Source organism: Echiichthys vipera (assembly GCF_963691815.1).
Source record: "Echiichthys vipera genome assembly, chromosome: 14".
Classification (NCBI taxonomy): domain Eukaryota; kingdom Metazoa; phylum Chordata; class Actinopteri; order Perciformes; family Trachinidae; genus Echiichthys; species Echiichthys vipera.
The window spans coordinates 3,391,557-3,406,192 of NC_139839.1; the positions used below are offsets into that span (position 1 = coordinate 3,391,557).

General features: G+C 46.4%; 1 protein-coding gene across 1 annotated transcript in view; it reads right to left on the minus strand.

The window, feature by feature from the left end:
* Positions 1 to 1,461: 1,461 nt before the first annotated feature.
* Positions 1,462 to 14,636, minus strand: part of doc2b (double C2-like domains, beta) — a gene marked incomplete at both ends in the record, with an annotated part of 143,949 nt that continues 130,774 nt past the window's right edge. Inside the window, 4 exons of the mRNA XM_083927169.1 lie at positions 1,462 to 1,595; positions 2,371 to 2,467; positions 6,701 to 6,782; positions 12,887 to 13,044. Coding sequence (XP_083783295.1) covers positions 1,462 to 1,595; positions 2,371 to 2,467; positions 6,701 to 6,782; positions 12,887 to 13,044 — 471 coding nt within the window. The remainder of the gene's footprint in view (positions 1,596 to 2,370; positions 2,468 to 6,700; positions 6,783 to 12,886; positions 13,045 to 14,636) is intronic.

Sequence of the window (14,636 nt, forward strand, 5' to 3'; positions counted from 1 at the left end):
AAATAAAATGCAGGGTTGTCCACAGAGCATGTGAGCAGAGCTGTTCGTCCGACCTCAAAGCCGCTCACCCCGGCTCCAAAAATTGCCGTTTTTATTTATCAAATGCGAGGGCTGCCTTCTCATAAGTCGACTTATCAGTTGTCCTGTTCTTAGGGCGCACTCACACTGTCCTTCCGCTGGTAAAGCCTAGTGCGTTTGACCAGTGTGAGTGCAACCGCTCCGCACCTAAATGTGGCCAGCTAGCCGTCCACGGCTTTTGAGAGGTGGGCTTTTGTAAAGCGCGTTTGCACATGTACGAGCACGAGCGTGCGCACGTGTACGAGCACGAGGCCTACGCCGGCTCTGAGGTCATTTCCTGTGCGCCTGTTGGGACATAGAAAAAAGAAGGAGGGACCATGCGCGGACATTTCAAACAATGGCGGTGAAAGGTTCACGTTGGTGTGATGCGGAGGTGGAGTGTTTACTGCAGATTTGGTCGATGAAAAGATTCAAAAACAGTCGACAAGACGCACAAAAACTCCGAGGTCTACGGAAAGATTTGGAAACAAAGCCACGCATCGCCATGACGTCATCAATGCTTGTGACGTGTTACGGCGTGATGACGTATAGGCAGCAAGAAGCATTTGAGCAATGCCCAGGTAGTGTGAGTACAAACGGGCCTGGGCCGTGGGGGGAGAGGGACGGGGGCGGTTCATGGCTAAACGTCCCATCCAACCACCCTGACCTCCTCCCTCCGCGGACTCCTATAAAGTCCTTCATACTTTCTTCGTCGCGGTCAGACTCTGTTGCACGATAGTTTGTTTGAAGCATCCTGAGGCCTTAACTTGTGCGGTATCTTAAGGCGGTTATGTCTTTGTTCTCACATGGCCCGTTGAGTCACGCTAAAGGCTAAATGCTCCCGATTTCTAAAACATACTGCTTGTAGTCGTTGACGCTTGCTACCCAACGGTTTTACAATCATATTAAAGTGCAAGATCTTCATTCTGCATAACTCCCAATAGTGTAAAATGCTGCTACGACCCTTGGTTAGATTCTCCACGCTCTATACCACCGACATGACAGTATCAAGGCTTTGTTTGTGCTGTTCTCGGGGACTGGCGGATCATTGGTATATCATTTAGCTGCTGTAAAAGATCTCATCAAATGCTCCTTTTTTGTCTGCACTGATCATTCAAGAACGACAACACTACAATCCCTGTGGTTCGTTTAGTCATTTTTGTCAAATGAGCAGCCTCCATGCATCCCCCTATTGTACATGTGAACACAAACATGATCATTTTTTTTAACTGAGCCCTGTTGAAAGGAAATATATTCCCAAAGAGGTGTCACAGGTCGATGTGGCCAACATGAGAAACATCCAGAGGGTGGGGGTGTGGGGGTGTCAGGGAAATGAAGGCAGGAGTGTATCTGGTGCAGCTGCAGAAGGGGGTGCAAACAGGTTGGACGACAGGATGTGGGTCTTCAGTCATTTAGTGAACCAGGTAATTCATTGGTCAACGTGTGCCAGCGCTCGATTTTCTTGTCCTTGTTTTTGAGGCAGTCAAACCAGTGTTTGAGCCTCTCTCCGTTTGCATTGATACCGAGCGACACACCACCTGAAACAAGACACAAGGAGAGGCACACTTTGAATCCTCACATTATAAGTTAGTGAAAGAACAGCAGCAGATCATCATAATGTGTAAGCAACAACACAAAACAGCTCAAACATGTTGTGTTTAATGAAATATCCTTCTTATAAAGAGTTTAGAAGTTGTAACTAATGCTTTATTAATGGTTAATCTTTTTGTTAATGGTCCCTTCAAGGTCCATTTGAACTGCTGTGAAGACTTCTGCTGTGTTGCCATCCTTTTAAAGAGGCACTGCACACTTAAACGTGTTGTTTTTGAGCTGTAAACCAATTGATGAGTGCACTGTGATGAAACACACCAGTGCTGCTGTTAATATGGACGTTTTACACAGTATTTGAAATAATTTAATGCTAGCCCAAAACGGTCACTGGTAGCCACGTCCGGCTGTTAGCGACTCTCCCGGATTTCTCTGTTAATTTGTTACATGAAAGAATTTTCTCGATGGCTTATCTGATGAATGTATTTGCCGAAAAGAGACCCTAGGATGATTTTGCGCTGGAATTACACTTTAAAGTGGTTTGATTAGCAGGCTAGGTCACTGAGGTCCTAGGCTCAGTGCTTGTTTGTTCCCTAGCCTCCAGCCTTGCGGAGATGCCCGGGCAGATGGCAGACCCAGCTGGACAGCAGGCCAGCGGTGCTGCGGTGCTGACGCTGATGAATATCTGGCCAGCTTATTTCAGCCCGTCCCTCACCGTCATCATCTCTGATGAAAGCAGATCTGGCACGGTTCTCCTGTGCTTACCTATGAAATCGTTGGACTTTCCAATGTCGTAGTCCCACACGGTCACCTCCAAGGTCTTTTTGGTGAGGTCTGCATATTTTATGTCATAACAGAACTCCTGCAGAAAATACCAGAAAATAAGACTTTCTCTCTCCAGTATTATCACACAGATTAACAGATCATCATGTAAGCAGTATAAGAAACGGACAAAGCTACTTGGTCAGTTTTTCTTGGCGGCTTTGATTGAACCCATCTGTCTTTTGTTAACAGCCTGGGTATGAATCTTAAAATGTGGGTGTAAAGGTCTCGAACACGAATGGTGTTGGGTGTGCATAACCCAAACAGTGGTCAGACACTCAGTCAGGACAATTGCATTGGTGATAGAACGATACATCGGCCGCTGATGTTATTGGTTGATATTTGTGCTTTTTTACGTGTATCGCCATCGGCCGATGTGGGCTGCTGCGTTCACAGGTAGTTTTTTACTGGCATTAGTTACAGACAAACTGGTGGATTGCTTACTCCAGGTAGCTAAATGAGTCCTTACCCCAAGTGAAGGTGTTAAAGTACCTCGGGATCATGTTCACGAATGAGGGGAGGATGGAGCGTGAGTTTGGCCAGAGAATCAGAGCAGCGGGGGCGGAGCTGCAGTCGCTCTACCGCACCGGAAGGCAAAGCTCTCGATCTACCGGTCAATCTTTGTTCCTACTCTCACCGGTGGTCATGAAAGCTGGGTCATGACCGAAAGAACGAGGTCGCAGGTACAAGCGTCTGAAATGTGTTTCCTCAGGAGGGGGGCTGGAGTCTCCCTTAGAGAGAGGGGGAGAAGTTCAGCATCCGTGAGGAACTCGGAGTAGAGCCGCTGCTCCTTTGCGTTGAAAGGAGCCAGTTGAGGTGGTTCAGGATCATCTGGTAAGGATGAACCCTGGGCGCCTCCCTAGGGAGGTGTTCCAGGCACGTCCAGCTGGGAGGAGGCCTCGGGGAAGACCCAGGACCAGGTGGAGAGATTAGATCTCCACACTGGCCTGGGAACGCCTCAGGATCCCCCAGTTAGAGCTGGTTAATGTGGCCCGGGAAAGGGAAGTTTGGGGTCCCCTGCTAAAGCTGCTGCCCCCGAGACCCGACCCCGGATAAGAGGATGAAGATGAGATGAGAGATAGTTACAGACAGGCGTTCACTGGCAGCTCTGTGTTGCTGGAGACGCCTTCTTTAAGTTCAATAAATGTTCCTCTTTTTAAAAAATTGGGACTGTAAATAAAATAAAAATCGGTATCTGCTCTAAAAATCCATATAAGTCCGTCCCTTACTTGCATAGACCCAGTCAATATGCCACAAGAAGCATCTCGTTGGGAGTGCAGAGAATTCAATGCTACATACATATTAATAACAGACTGGCAGTTTTATCGTCAATAACAATCAAACATCATTTACCCTGCATTTTAAAATCCGTAGTTCAATAAAGGTCGCCGCTCCACCTTTAATGGAAATCAATGCCTCGATACGGAGGATGCCCCTCCTCGTCTCTGACAGAAAGGCCAAGAGGTGACGGAAGGAGATGGACGCCAAGAATGTCAAGAGGAAATGTCAAGGCGCTGGCCCTCGTGAGAGTTTGGCCAGGGCCGTCTGCTCGTATACAGGCGGGGATCTCAGGGCCGAGCCGCCCTGAGACACGAGTCGACCCACGGAACGGCCTTGAGAACATGTTTTGGCATCCTCCTGCAAAACACGGCCGCGTCCCTGAGAGAGTTCAACAAAGCATTTCTGATTTTCTGTGAGCGTTAAATAAGGGCTGATTAAGAGGCTTGTTTCCGTCACATTGAGTTTATGAAAGCAATGCTACAGCACGCTAAAGCGCCATGGAGGGCTCACACTCGTCCTGGAAAACCTGGAGATTTAAGGGTGCACTCACACTGTCCTTCTGTACCGGGCAAAAAACGTTTTTTCAGCTAAAGCTTAGTACGTTTAAGCAGTGTGAGTGCAACCGCTCCGCACATAACTGCGGACAGCGGGCCGTCCACGCTCTTTCCCGCTTGAAAGAGGTGGGCCTTTGTAGAGCCGTTTGCACGTGTCCGAGCACGAGCCCTACGGCGGTAGCGGTATGTGCGCCTGTTCGGACATAGAAAATAGAAGGAGGGACCATGCGCGGACATTTAACAACAACAACAATGGCGGTGAAAGGTTGACGTTGGTGTGATGCGGAGGTGGAGTGTTTACTGCAGATTTGGTCGATGAAAAGATTCAAAAACAGTCGACAAGACGCACAAAAACTCAGAGGTCTACGGAAAGATCTGGAAACAAAGCCACGCATCGCCATGACGTCATCAATGCGTGTGACGTGTTACGGCGTGATGACGTATGGACAGCATGAAGCATTGGCCGAGGCCCAGGTAGTGCGAGTACAAACGGGGCTGGGGCGCGGGGGGAGAGGGAGGGGGGACTAGTACCCTAAAGCCCGGGGCGCGGTGCGGAAGGACAGTGTGAGTGCGCCCTAAGACTCCAGGTCTTAGTTTCCCAGTCCTGTTAAATTGATTGAAACCAAATATCCAGGACCTTTTTAATCGTATTTTAGCCTCTCTCTTATTTCGCCTCGTAACCCTAGCTGAGTTTTTTCTCTGTTTGAAACTTGACTTGTTGATGGGACGAGCTGTATGCCAGGCGTCACTCAATCTACTCAGTGGAACGGACCTTCAGCGATCTTTGCGGGCATCAAATCTACATTTTCTGAACTCCTCAAAATGTCCTGGAACATTATTTCATGAAAATATGTCACGGCTCTGAGTTCAAACCTGCTGCAGAACGATCAGTTGCACATCAGCCACACATGGAGCGTCCATGTGGAGTTGTTTTTCTGGCCATCTGGCAAAGAACAATCCAATATTTCAGCCTCCTTTTAGCTCTGCTTTAGTCTCCACCAGCTCCTGAGTAAAATATCTCAGTCTTTAGCAGTTTGATTACATATTTTCACTGTTATGGATCCCTGAAAGCAGGACTACAATATAGGACATACAGTGCAGGAGCAGAGATTTGTATAATCTTATTGGGGTATCAATTTATGCACAGCTAGCATTCATTACGTTCACGAACGTCTACACAACTATCTGAAGTTAGGAGCGTTTGATGAATCCTGCTGTGCGAAAAAGAAGTAATAGAAAGTGTAGGAATGATAAAACGTTCTTCCATGAGTCCCATTGAGCTCTAAAACTCTCCGAACTGCACATTCAGTGATGATTCTAGCAATGAGGGACACCGTTACGTTACATGCAGTCCCTTTCCCTATTGTTAATAAAGGAAATATAGAGATTTGTGCAGATTTAATGAATCTAAAACGTTTTTTTAAAGGTTTTTCTCTCATCTCATCTCATCTTCAGCCTCTTATCCTGGGTCGGGTCTCGGGGGCAGCAGCTTTAGCAGGGGACCCCAAACTTCCCTTTCCCGGGCCACATTAACCAGCTCTAACTGGGGGATCCTGAGGCGTTCCCAGGCCAGTGTGGAGATCTAATCTCTCCACCTGGTCCTGGGTCTTCCCCGAGGCCTCCTCCCAGCTGGACGTGCCTGGAACACCTCCCTAGGGAGGCGCCCAGGGTTCATCCTTACCAGATGATCCTGAACCACCTCAATTGGCTTTTTCTGTATAACATTAAATACTCATGATTAAAAAGGAAACAATCAGAGTAAAAGTTAAACAGACGAAAACCTCAGAACTGCCGTCATGTCTTGATCAGGGCTGTAACGATAAATTGGTATCCTCATCAATCCAGTAGCATCCATACAAACTATCAAAGTCTTCTTTAGGATGCACCTTTTATTTTGAAACTACCACTTTTGTACTTAAATGTCTGAAAGAGCTCATTGACAAATCAAATTCTCAGAATGTGCAGAATCGTATTGGGAAGTCGTATCGTGTTGTCGTCCACAGAATCGATTCAATTTTGCGTCATGACTCAACTTGTGACGGTTTCGATTAAACTCCTTTTTAAAGAAAAGATCACAGGAGTTGATGACTAGAGGACATCGTCTCGAACGTGTTCTGAAGGCCGTTGCGTCAGCGTCTCACAATCCCGATCACACAAAGATCTCCAGCGGATAAGAGCAGATGGGATGTCTGATAACGAATCAAAAGACAGCTGAGGGGTGTGGTGTTTCGGGGGGGGGGGGGGGGGGGGGGGGGGGGTAGGTAGGCTTCTGCCGCTCTCCCCAAAAGTCATCTTGTGACAAATATAGAAAATTGTGCCTCCTCGTGACCTCTCAGAGCGGCTTCTGTGGGTCCCCCGGGCTCGAAAAGAACCGGATAAACACTCAAAAAGAGAAATCAGATGAAAGGAAACCAGAGCTGTGGAGCGGCCGGTCTTACCTCGTTGAACTCTGGATTGAGGGTCTTCTTTTTCACAGCTGTCTTGTGCTTTGACTTTTTGTTCTCGTCAGGCTTCAGGTACCTGCAGACAGAGGGGAGAAGGAGACAGGAGAGCTGTTTAGTGGTGCGTGGGAACAGAAAGGGGGAAATACCGCAGATTCACTGCTGTTGTCGTATGATTCAAAACCCTTATCAGCCATATTAATCCTCATACCTGCATTGTGTACCATGTAAAAGCATCATTCAGCTGTTGTGTCCTGCAGAGGGCGCTGTGGTACAGCCAACCACACAGCTGCACCTCATTACACACGCCACAGTATCTGACTTTACTCCACTCATGCTTTTTATTAAAGACATTTTTCCTCCACTTGCTGATGGGTGGGTAGACGCTGTCTCAACAATGGTGTCCAATGCACGTTTAGTTCTTCATTTTAGTGTCTTTTTGATGAGATTACAGAGGTGAGGGCATTTCCAGAGTCAGTCGATACTCCTGCTGCATCGCACCATTATGTCGTTTCATTAAAGCATAGATCTAAAGTCTGGTCAATATGAGGGTTTATGACTTTGTTCTGGTATCGTTTTATTACACTCACACACCAATTCAGTCTAACGCAACGCTCCTACATCAATGTTTCTTAGTCATTTTCAAACTGTATCATTTCCAACATCACAATACGTTGAAGATCGACAGGAAGAAAAGAGGAAAAGGAATAAATGTGTGGTTTTAAATATTATATTATTATATATATAATATATTCTGGAGGCTGTCAGAAGGCTGTTGTTTCCACCTATAGGAAAAGCTTATTTACAGGTAACCACATTAAAAACACACTTTTGAAACTATGAATTGCAAGAAAAGCTGGGATTATATTTAGGAAACGCTGAGTCAAACACATGCAACTTGCGAGAAGGTTCCAGGTTCGAATCCCGGCTGGGGCCCTTCTGTGTGGAGTTTGCATGTTCTCCCCGTGTCTGCGTGGGTTTTCTCCGGGTTTTCCGGTTTCCTCCCACAGTCCAAAGACGTGCAGGTGTTCGGTTCATTGATGACTCTAAATCACCCGTAGGTGTGAATGGTTGTCTGTCTCTGTTCGTCTCTATGTGTCCTGTGATAGACTGGCGTCCTGTCCAGGGTGGACCCCGCCTCACGCCCGATGTCAGCTGGGATCGGCTCCAGCCCCCCCACGCCCCCGACAGGGACAAGAGGCTGAAGATGATGAATTATAGCTGCAGTTTATTTCCACAGAACACACAAAAGGTGTTGTTTTGTGTTCGATATTATCCAAGTTTGTGATTTTAAACTCTTTAAAATAGTTTAAAGACTGTAAGTAACCAATGTTCTGATCGTTGTGGGTTACCTGCATATATATATATATATATATATATATATATATATATATATATATATATATATATGGTCGCGGTTTGGAAAGGAACTGAATCTTGAGACCATTTTAAACAGGGACTTTTTGAGTCGCTCCGTTTCTTGTCATTTGCAGTCGCTATTTGTTTGGTTTTGGTCGTTTGTAAAGACTTTGGGTCAATTTGTGGTCATTTTACAACTATTTACGGTCATTCTACATGTCTTTGTAGTCGTTTTGCATAATTTTGTGGTTGTTTTGCATCCACTTTTGGTAATTTTGCACCTTTTGTGGCGTTTTTACGTCGATTTTTAGTTGATTTGCATTTATTTGTGGTCATTGACCATTGCTCTGGTCATCAGGGCAGGGGTGCTGAATACGGCACAACACCGGCAACACCTCGACAACGCCAACAAAGCACCCCTCTGCAGCTGCCTTCAGTGCCCCCCAGTCCAACACCGGTGTTCCCTGAAGATGTAACTCTGCGGTTACTTCTCAGTTTGCATTCAGTGCAGTCGGAGTCAGTGGTGGAAACAGTTCTTTAGTGCAGCTGAGTGAGCGTTGAACCTGTGCTCCTGTTGTGCCTTCATAAATGATGCAGAGCACAGTTCATACTGATACGAAACACTGTGTTAACTTTAAATCTGTAATTTAGCCGGGAACGTCCCGTTGAGTCTCGGTCACGATGCGTAAAAAGTGCTTTTAATGTTGGAACGCAAAATCCATAAACGCAGTAGATCTAGTTTCTGCGATGAGACGATTACAGGCTGGAGAAATGGAGTTTACCTAACGATGTGAGTCAATACATGGTAACATTCTCCTCCTGATGCAGAGAGGAGCTAAAGGCTAAAGGCTGATATAACAAAATGCAATCTTTAGTCCATTGCAAAGAACATTTTTGTGCATTAATGCTCAAACTGATGGTGTATTTCAATCCTGTGGGCGATTACAGCAGCTCATCCCTCCCTTTACGTGCTCACTGGACCCACACACGCTTCAATTTCCCAAGGTAACACAGCGAGAGGAGGGGGGGGGGGGGTGTATTGCTCTCAAACTTACCCCAGGGGCAGTGGGGGCTGAAATGGTTGTTGATGGGAATATTGCAGGGAACCTAATTGTTGTGTAATGGGACTACTGACCCTTAGGATGGAAGCGATGCTTCTGTGCCATCCAGGGAAATGCTGTTTCTCCCACATTCACTCAATTGCTGTATATTTTTTGTCAGTATGCTTTTATTGTTTATAGTTATTTACTTATATATAACGGAGCCGGAGCGATGTCGGTACTTTTTGAGAGTTTTTGAGGTGGAGTGAAACTACAATATGTCTTTAATTAAGTTTGTGTATAGGTTAATTATTCCCTTTGATTATTATTGTTTTGTTTTATATGTTTTCTCTTTGTATTTGTTCCATTTATTTACATGTTCCAGAGAGAGAAGGACCTTTTTTTTGCTAATTGTGCACCGATATGAATGTTATAGGAACTCAAACTGCTGCTTTCTATAACTAATAATTGTATAATCATTTATTAATTAATTCATCTTCAACCTCTTGTCCCTGTCGGGGTCGTGGGAGGCTGGAGCCGATCCCAGCTGACATCGGGCGTGAGGCGGGGTCCACCCTGGACAGGACGCCAGTCTATCACAGGACACATAGAGACGAACAGAGACAGACAACCATTCACACCTACGGGTGATTTAGAGTCATCAATGAACCGAACACCTGCACGTCTTTGGACTGTGGGAGGAAACCGGAGAACCCGGAGAAAACCCACGCAGACACGGGGCGAACATGCAAACTCCACACAGAAGAGCCCCAGCCCGGGATTCAAACTTTGAACCTTCTCGCTGTGAGGCGACAGTGCTAACCACCACACCACCGTACATACAATGTATTTCATCATCAATACATTCTAGAAAATAACACTAAGAAAATAAAGAATGAATACAAATTAATATCAATCAAGAATTGCGTTCACATGTCGCACGGAAATCCATCTCGTCAGGCTTCAAGTCAAGCCAATCAGTGGCCTGTGATGAGCTACCAGCAGTTGAGGGGTGGAGCAGGGGGTGGAGACAACATGGGAGGCGACTGCTTGCCCAAAACAAAAATGGCGGGTTCTGAACAGGTTAGTAGCTTAGATGCTGCAATAACATCAGAACTGGAGAGCTTCTCTCAGTGGAAGAGACGTTTGATTGACTTTGGCGGGTGTTTGATGGACAGATGGTTTGTCCAATCAGCTGCCAGGTGAGTTTTGAAAGCGACTGTGGCTCAGTGGAAGAGTGGGTCGTCCTCCATTTGAGAGATCGGCGGTTCGATCCGCTCCTCGAAGTGTCCTTAGGCAAGACACTGAACCCCGAATTGCTCCTCGTGCTGCGCGTGGGTGTGTAAAATGGTTAGATTAGATGGTATGTAGATGAACGACTAGAAAGGTGCTATATAAGTACAAGTCCATTTACCCGCCCTTCTCCAAATCAGTGTCTCTAGATGGTGCTGAGAAACAAACCATCTGACGAGTCAGGTTGAAAGTTCAGTCCCTGAAAAGATGAGGAAACCCCACAGCAGGCGCCAAAGACAGTCCCTGATACGAACGTGCATTTTGAGACTATTATCGACACAATAGAGCGAAACATTTACCGCCGAGGTGACAGCTGTGACTCTATGCATCAGACAGACTCTTGCTAAACGTCTGCTGGTGAGAAAGGACAGAAGTCACGCGGCCCTGTCCGTCTGACAGAGTATACATTTCCTGGCGAGCTCGTCGGTAAATCTATTATCCGCCCACGTGTCCTTCAAGCTCCAGGGAGATTTTCTTCACCTCAAACTGTCGGAAAATTGTTGCCAGCCCTTCTCCTCGGATACGAGTAGCGCTTTTGTTCCCGAGGTGTGCGCGGCGGAGTCAGAAATTAATTGCACTTTCATTGCTCAGCCAGATGAAAGACTTGGGGAAATGTTCAGGAGTGATAAATAGGCTTCTCCTTGAAATTGCAGCCCCGCGGATGGCCTCTTGTGCTGTGTCTTTCATTCAGCTGATAATCACAGGTAGTCTACCTCCTTCTCTGCTGAAACATCAGCACTGCCAGCTAATCCCTTTCAGCACTTCGACAATGCGCTGTACGCCCACTAAAAATAGCTCTCTCATGACGAGCGTCCAGTGTTTCGCAGCAGAATGTTTGTCAAGGGGAACGGAATCAATCCATCGACAGGTGGCTCCGGTTTTTGTGTCATGAATGCTTCAAATCCTCGTTTCATAGTAAGTAAATTCAGATTTAAGGGCTTGAGGATGGTGAAGACACTTTGACCGTTATCTTGACACCTAAGGGCGCACTCACACTGTTCCTCCGTACCGTGCCCCGTGCTTGAGGGTCCTTGTCCCCCCCTCCAGGCCCGTTTGTACTCACACTACCTGGGCCTCGGTGAATGCTTCTTGCTGCCTATACGTCATCACGCCGTAACACGTCACACGCATTGATGACGTCATGGCGATGCGTGGCTTTGTTTCCAGATCTTTCCGTAGACCTCAGAGTTTTTGTGCGTCTTGTCGACTGTTTTTGAATCTTTTCATCGACCAAATCTGCAGTAAACACTCCACCTCCGCATCAAACCAATGTGAACCTTTCGCCGCCATTGTTGTTGTTGTTAAATGTCCGCCCATGGTCCCTCCTTCTTTTTTCTACGTCCCAACAGGTGCACATAAATTACGTCAGAACCGCCGTAGGCCTCGTGCTCGTACATGTGCAAACGTGCTTTACTAAAGCCCACCTCTCCCAAACGGGCCGTGGACAGCAACCGGACCGCTCCTAGGCGTGGTACGGTTGCACTCACACTGGTCAAAGGAACCAGACTTTAGAGCCAAATGCCATGAAGTGATTCACGAAGCCTGGGTTCTTTATTGGTGTTGGTGACCTTCTGACTTTTCTCTGGAGCAAACGAAAGATCAGGTCCTTGACCAGCACTCTTTAATAACACAGGGCTTTATTCAGCAGACGCCCTTAAGAAGACGTTTCTTCTTAACTCTCACTTGAACGCTGACATGTTTGTGCGAAACACATGGACGTTGCATTGTCTTCAACGACAGTTAAAAACAGTTTAATATAAAATGATTTAAATTGCAATAATATTTTTAGCATTCATAATATTTTTAACGTTTATTGTCATCATTTTACAAATCAATAAGGTCTTATATTGAATAAAAACTACCCCAAAGTAGGTCTGTTATTATTATTATTGGGATTATTTGGGGATTTTTTTAGCCTTTATTGAAAAGTGTGACTGAAGAGTGACGGAGAAAAGGAGAGAGAGAGGACAACGTGCAGTACAGAGCTGGACTTGAACCCCTGACGCAGCCGTAAGAATGAATTCTGGAGCACATACATCTGAGGCAGGTTTTTATACATTTGTCATTATCTTTTTCTGTGTAAACTAAACATAACGGCTATTTTGGCGTTCACTTCCTGCAGAAGTTCCTCCATTTCTGATCTGCTTAAGTTTAATTTATCGGTGCTCCACTGTCTGTAGACTTTGGTTTGGATGGTTGTGATTTGATTCTCTCGACTTTTCTTTTCTATTTCTGTGTGTGGCTGTTTGCACACCGCCCTGCAGTCTCACGCCCTTTTACGGGGATTGGCGGGCGTGTACCAGCTAAATAGGATCGTCTAGCAAACGTTTTCAACGTATGAGGAAATGAAGAGCTACGAATAATTCAGCAGTTTTAGAACACGTCGTGAATCCAACGTAGACTTTTCTAAAGACTCAGGAAAGCATCGGTGAATGATGGGGAACATCCAGGCTGTAAACAAAGTCACGATAACAGCTGTTTGCATACTGACGTTTTGACGTAGGGGTCGGAGAAGCCGTTGGCGTCCATGGCAGCGAGGTGAGCGCAGCGTATGATGCCCACGACCAGGCAGGACTTCTGGGTGTTGTACTTTAGAGAAATCATGATGCGTCCTCGCTCCTCCAGGGACTTGTCTTCTGTCTTGTTGACCTGCAGCAGTAAAAAGAATTTCAAGATTTAGAAATGATAACCAGCTTTTGTTACATAAACTCCAACGCGCTGGTATTTTTAGCGCAGAGCCAGAGTTCATGTCCAGCATCACTGGCACTTCTGATCTCTGGCATCATCTGGATAAACCAAAAGTTTAATTACACAACAAATAATTGGAAATCCTCTTACTCGTTACTTTAGATCCCAGTAAGAGTGAAAGTAGTTGTCCATGCTCCGTACCACTTAGGGCACACTCACACTGTCCATCTGTACCGTGCCCAAGCACATTCACGGCTAAAGCCTAGTTCGTTTGACCAGTGTGAGTGCACCCGTGGTATGGTCCTTGCCGACCAAGGCCCGTTTCGGAGAGGTGGCCTTTTGTAAAGCACGTACGAGCGCGAGCGTGCGCACGTGTACGAGCACGAGGCCTACGGCGGTTCTGAGGTCATTTCCTGTGCGCCTGTTGGGACATAGAAAAAAGAAGGAGGGACCATGCCCGGACATTTCAAACAATGGCGGTGAAAGGTTCACGTTGGTGTGATGCGGAGGTGGAGTGGTTACTGCAGATTTGGTCGATGAAAAGATTCAAAAACAGTCGACAAGACGCACAAAAACTCCGAGGTCTACGGAAAGATCTGGAAACAAAGCCACGCATCGCCATGACGTCATCAATGCGTGTGACGTGTTACGGCGTGATGACGTATAGGCAGCAAGAAGCATTCGCCGAGGCCCAGGTAGTGTGAGTACAAACGGGCCTGGAGGGGGGGACAAGGACCCTAAAGCACGGGGCACGGACGCACAGTGTGAGTGCGCCCTAAAAGACTCAGTACGCAGTACCAGGAAGAGGGGAAAGCAGCTGCCTCATGAAACCCAAACGCATTTCCAACAAGCAAACACATCTGCTTACTTATTAGGTCACCATAATACGTTTTCTCATAGATTGCATCTAAATTGTGCCCAGCACAGACCTGTGGGTTTTTAATCAGTGCTGGAGGGAACCCCGCTGCCTTTCCAAAGCACTTTAGTTACTGCTGGCTAACATCAACTTCTGCTGCAGCTGACAGTCTGATATCGAGTGCTCTGGGCGTTTGGCACGATGTCTTTTCTTGCAAAGAGTTCAGTTTTAGTCAAACTCTCTCTGTAACTCTCTCTCTGGCCTAATATAGTATCTTTACTTCCTAAACGCACGCTTAAAAAAAGGCGTGTTTGTCGTTTCTTTGGACACCGTACAGGCGTTCCACCTTCAGTTATTCAGGGGGAGTTCATTGAATCTCTTTTTTAGGAACACCCTCATCACGTCCACACCTGTGGGGTGATGGTGGTAATGAGGGAGGGGGTTTCCTGCTGGGATTCACCCGACAACCTTCCGCTCACGAGCTCACATCTCTAACCTAACAAAGGTGTGTATTCAGGGATGCATGAGGCTGTGAAGGTTGGGGTTAGACATGAGACGATATGAGAATTTCATGACGCGATTATCCCACGATATTATACTGAATAATCATCAAAATATCCTTAAAACACACTTAAAAGACTCATTTACCTTAAGGTTTGTTGAGAAACAAGTATTCCTATTGCATAACAGATAGGAC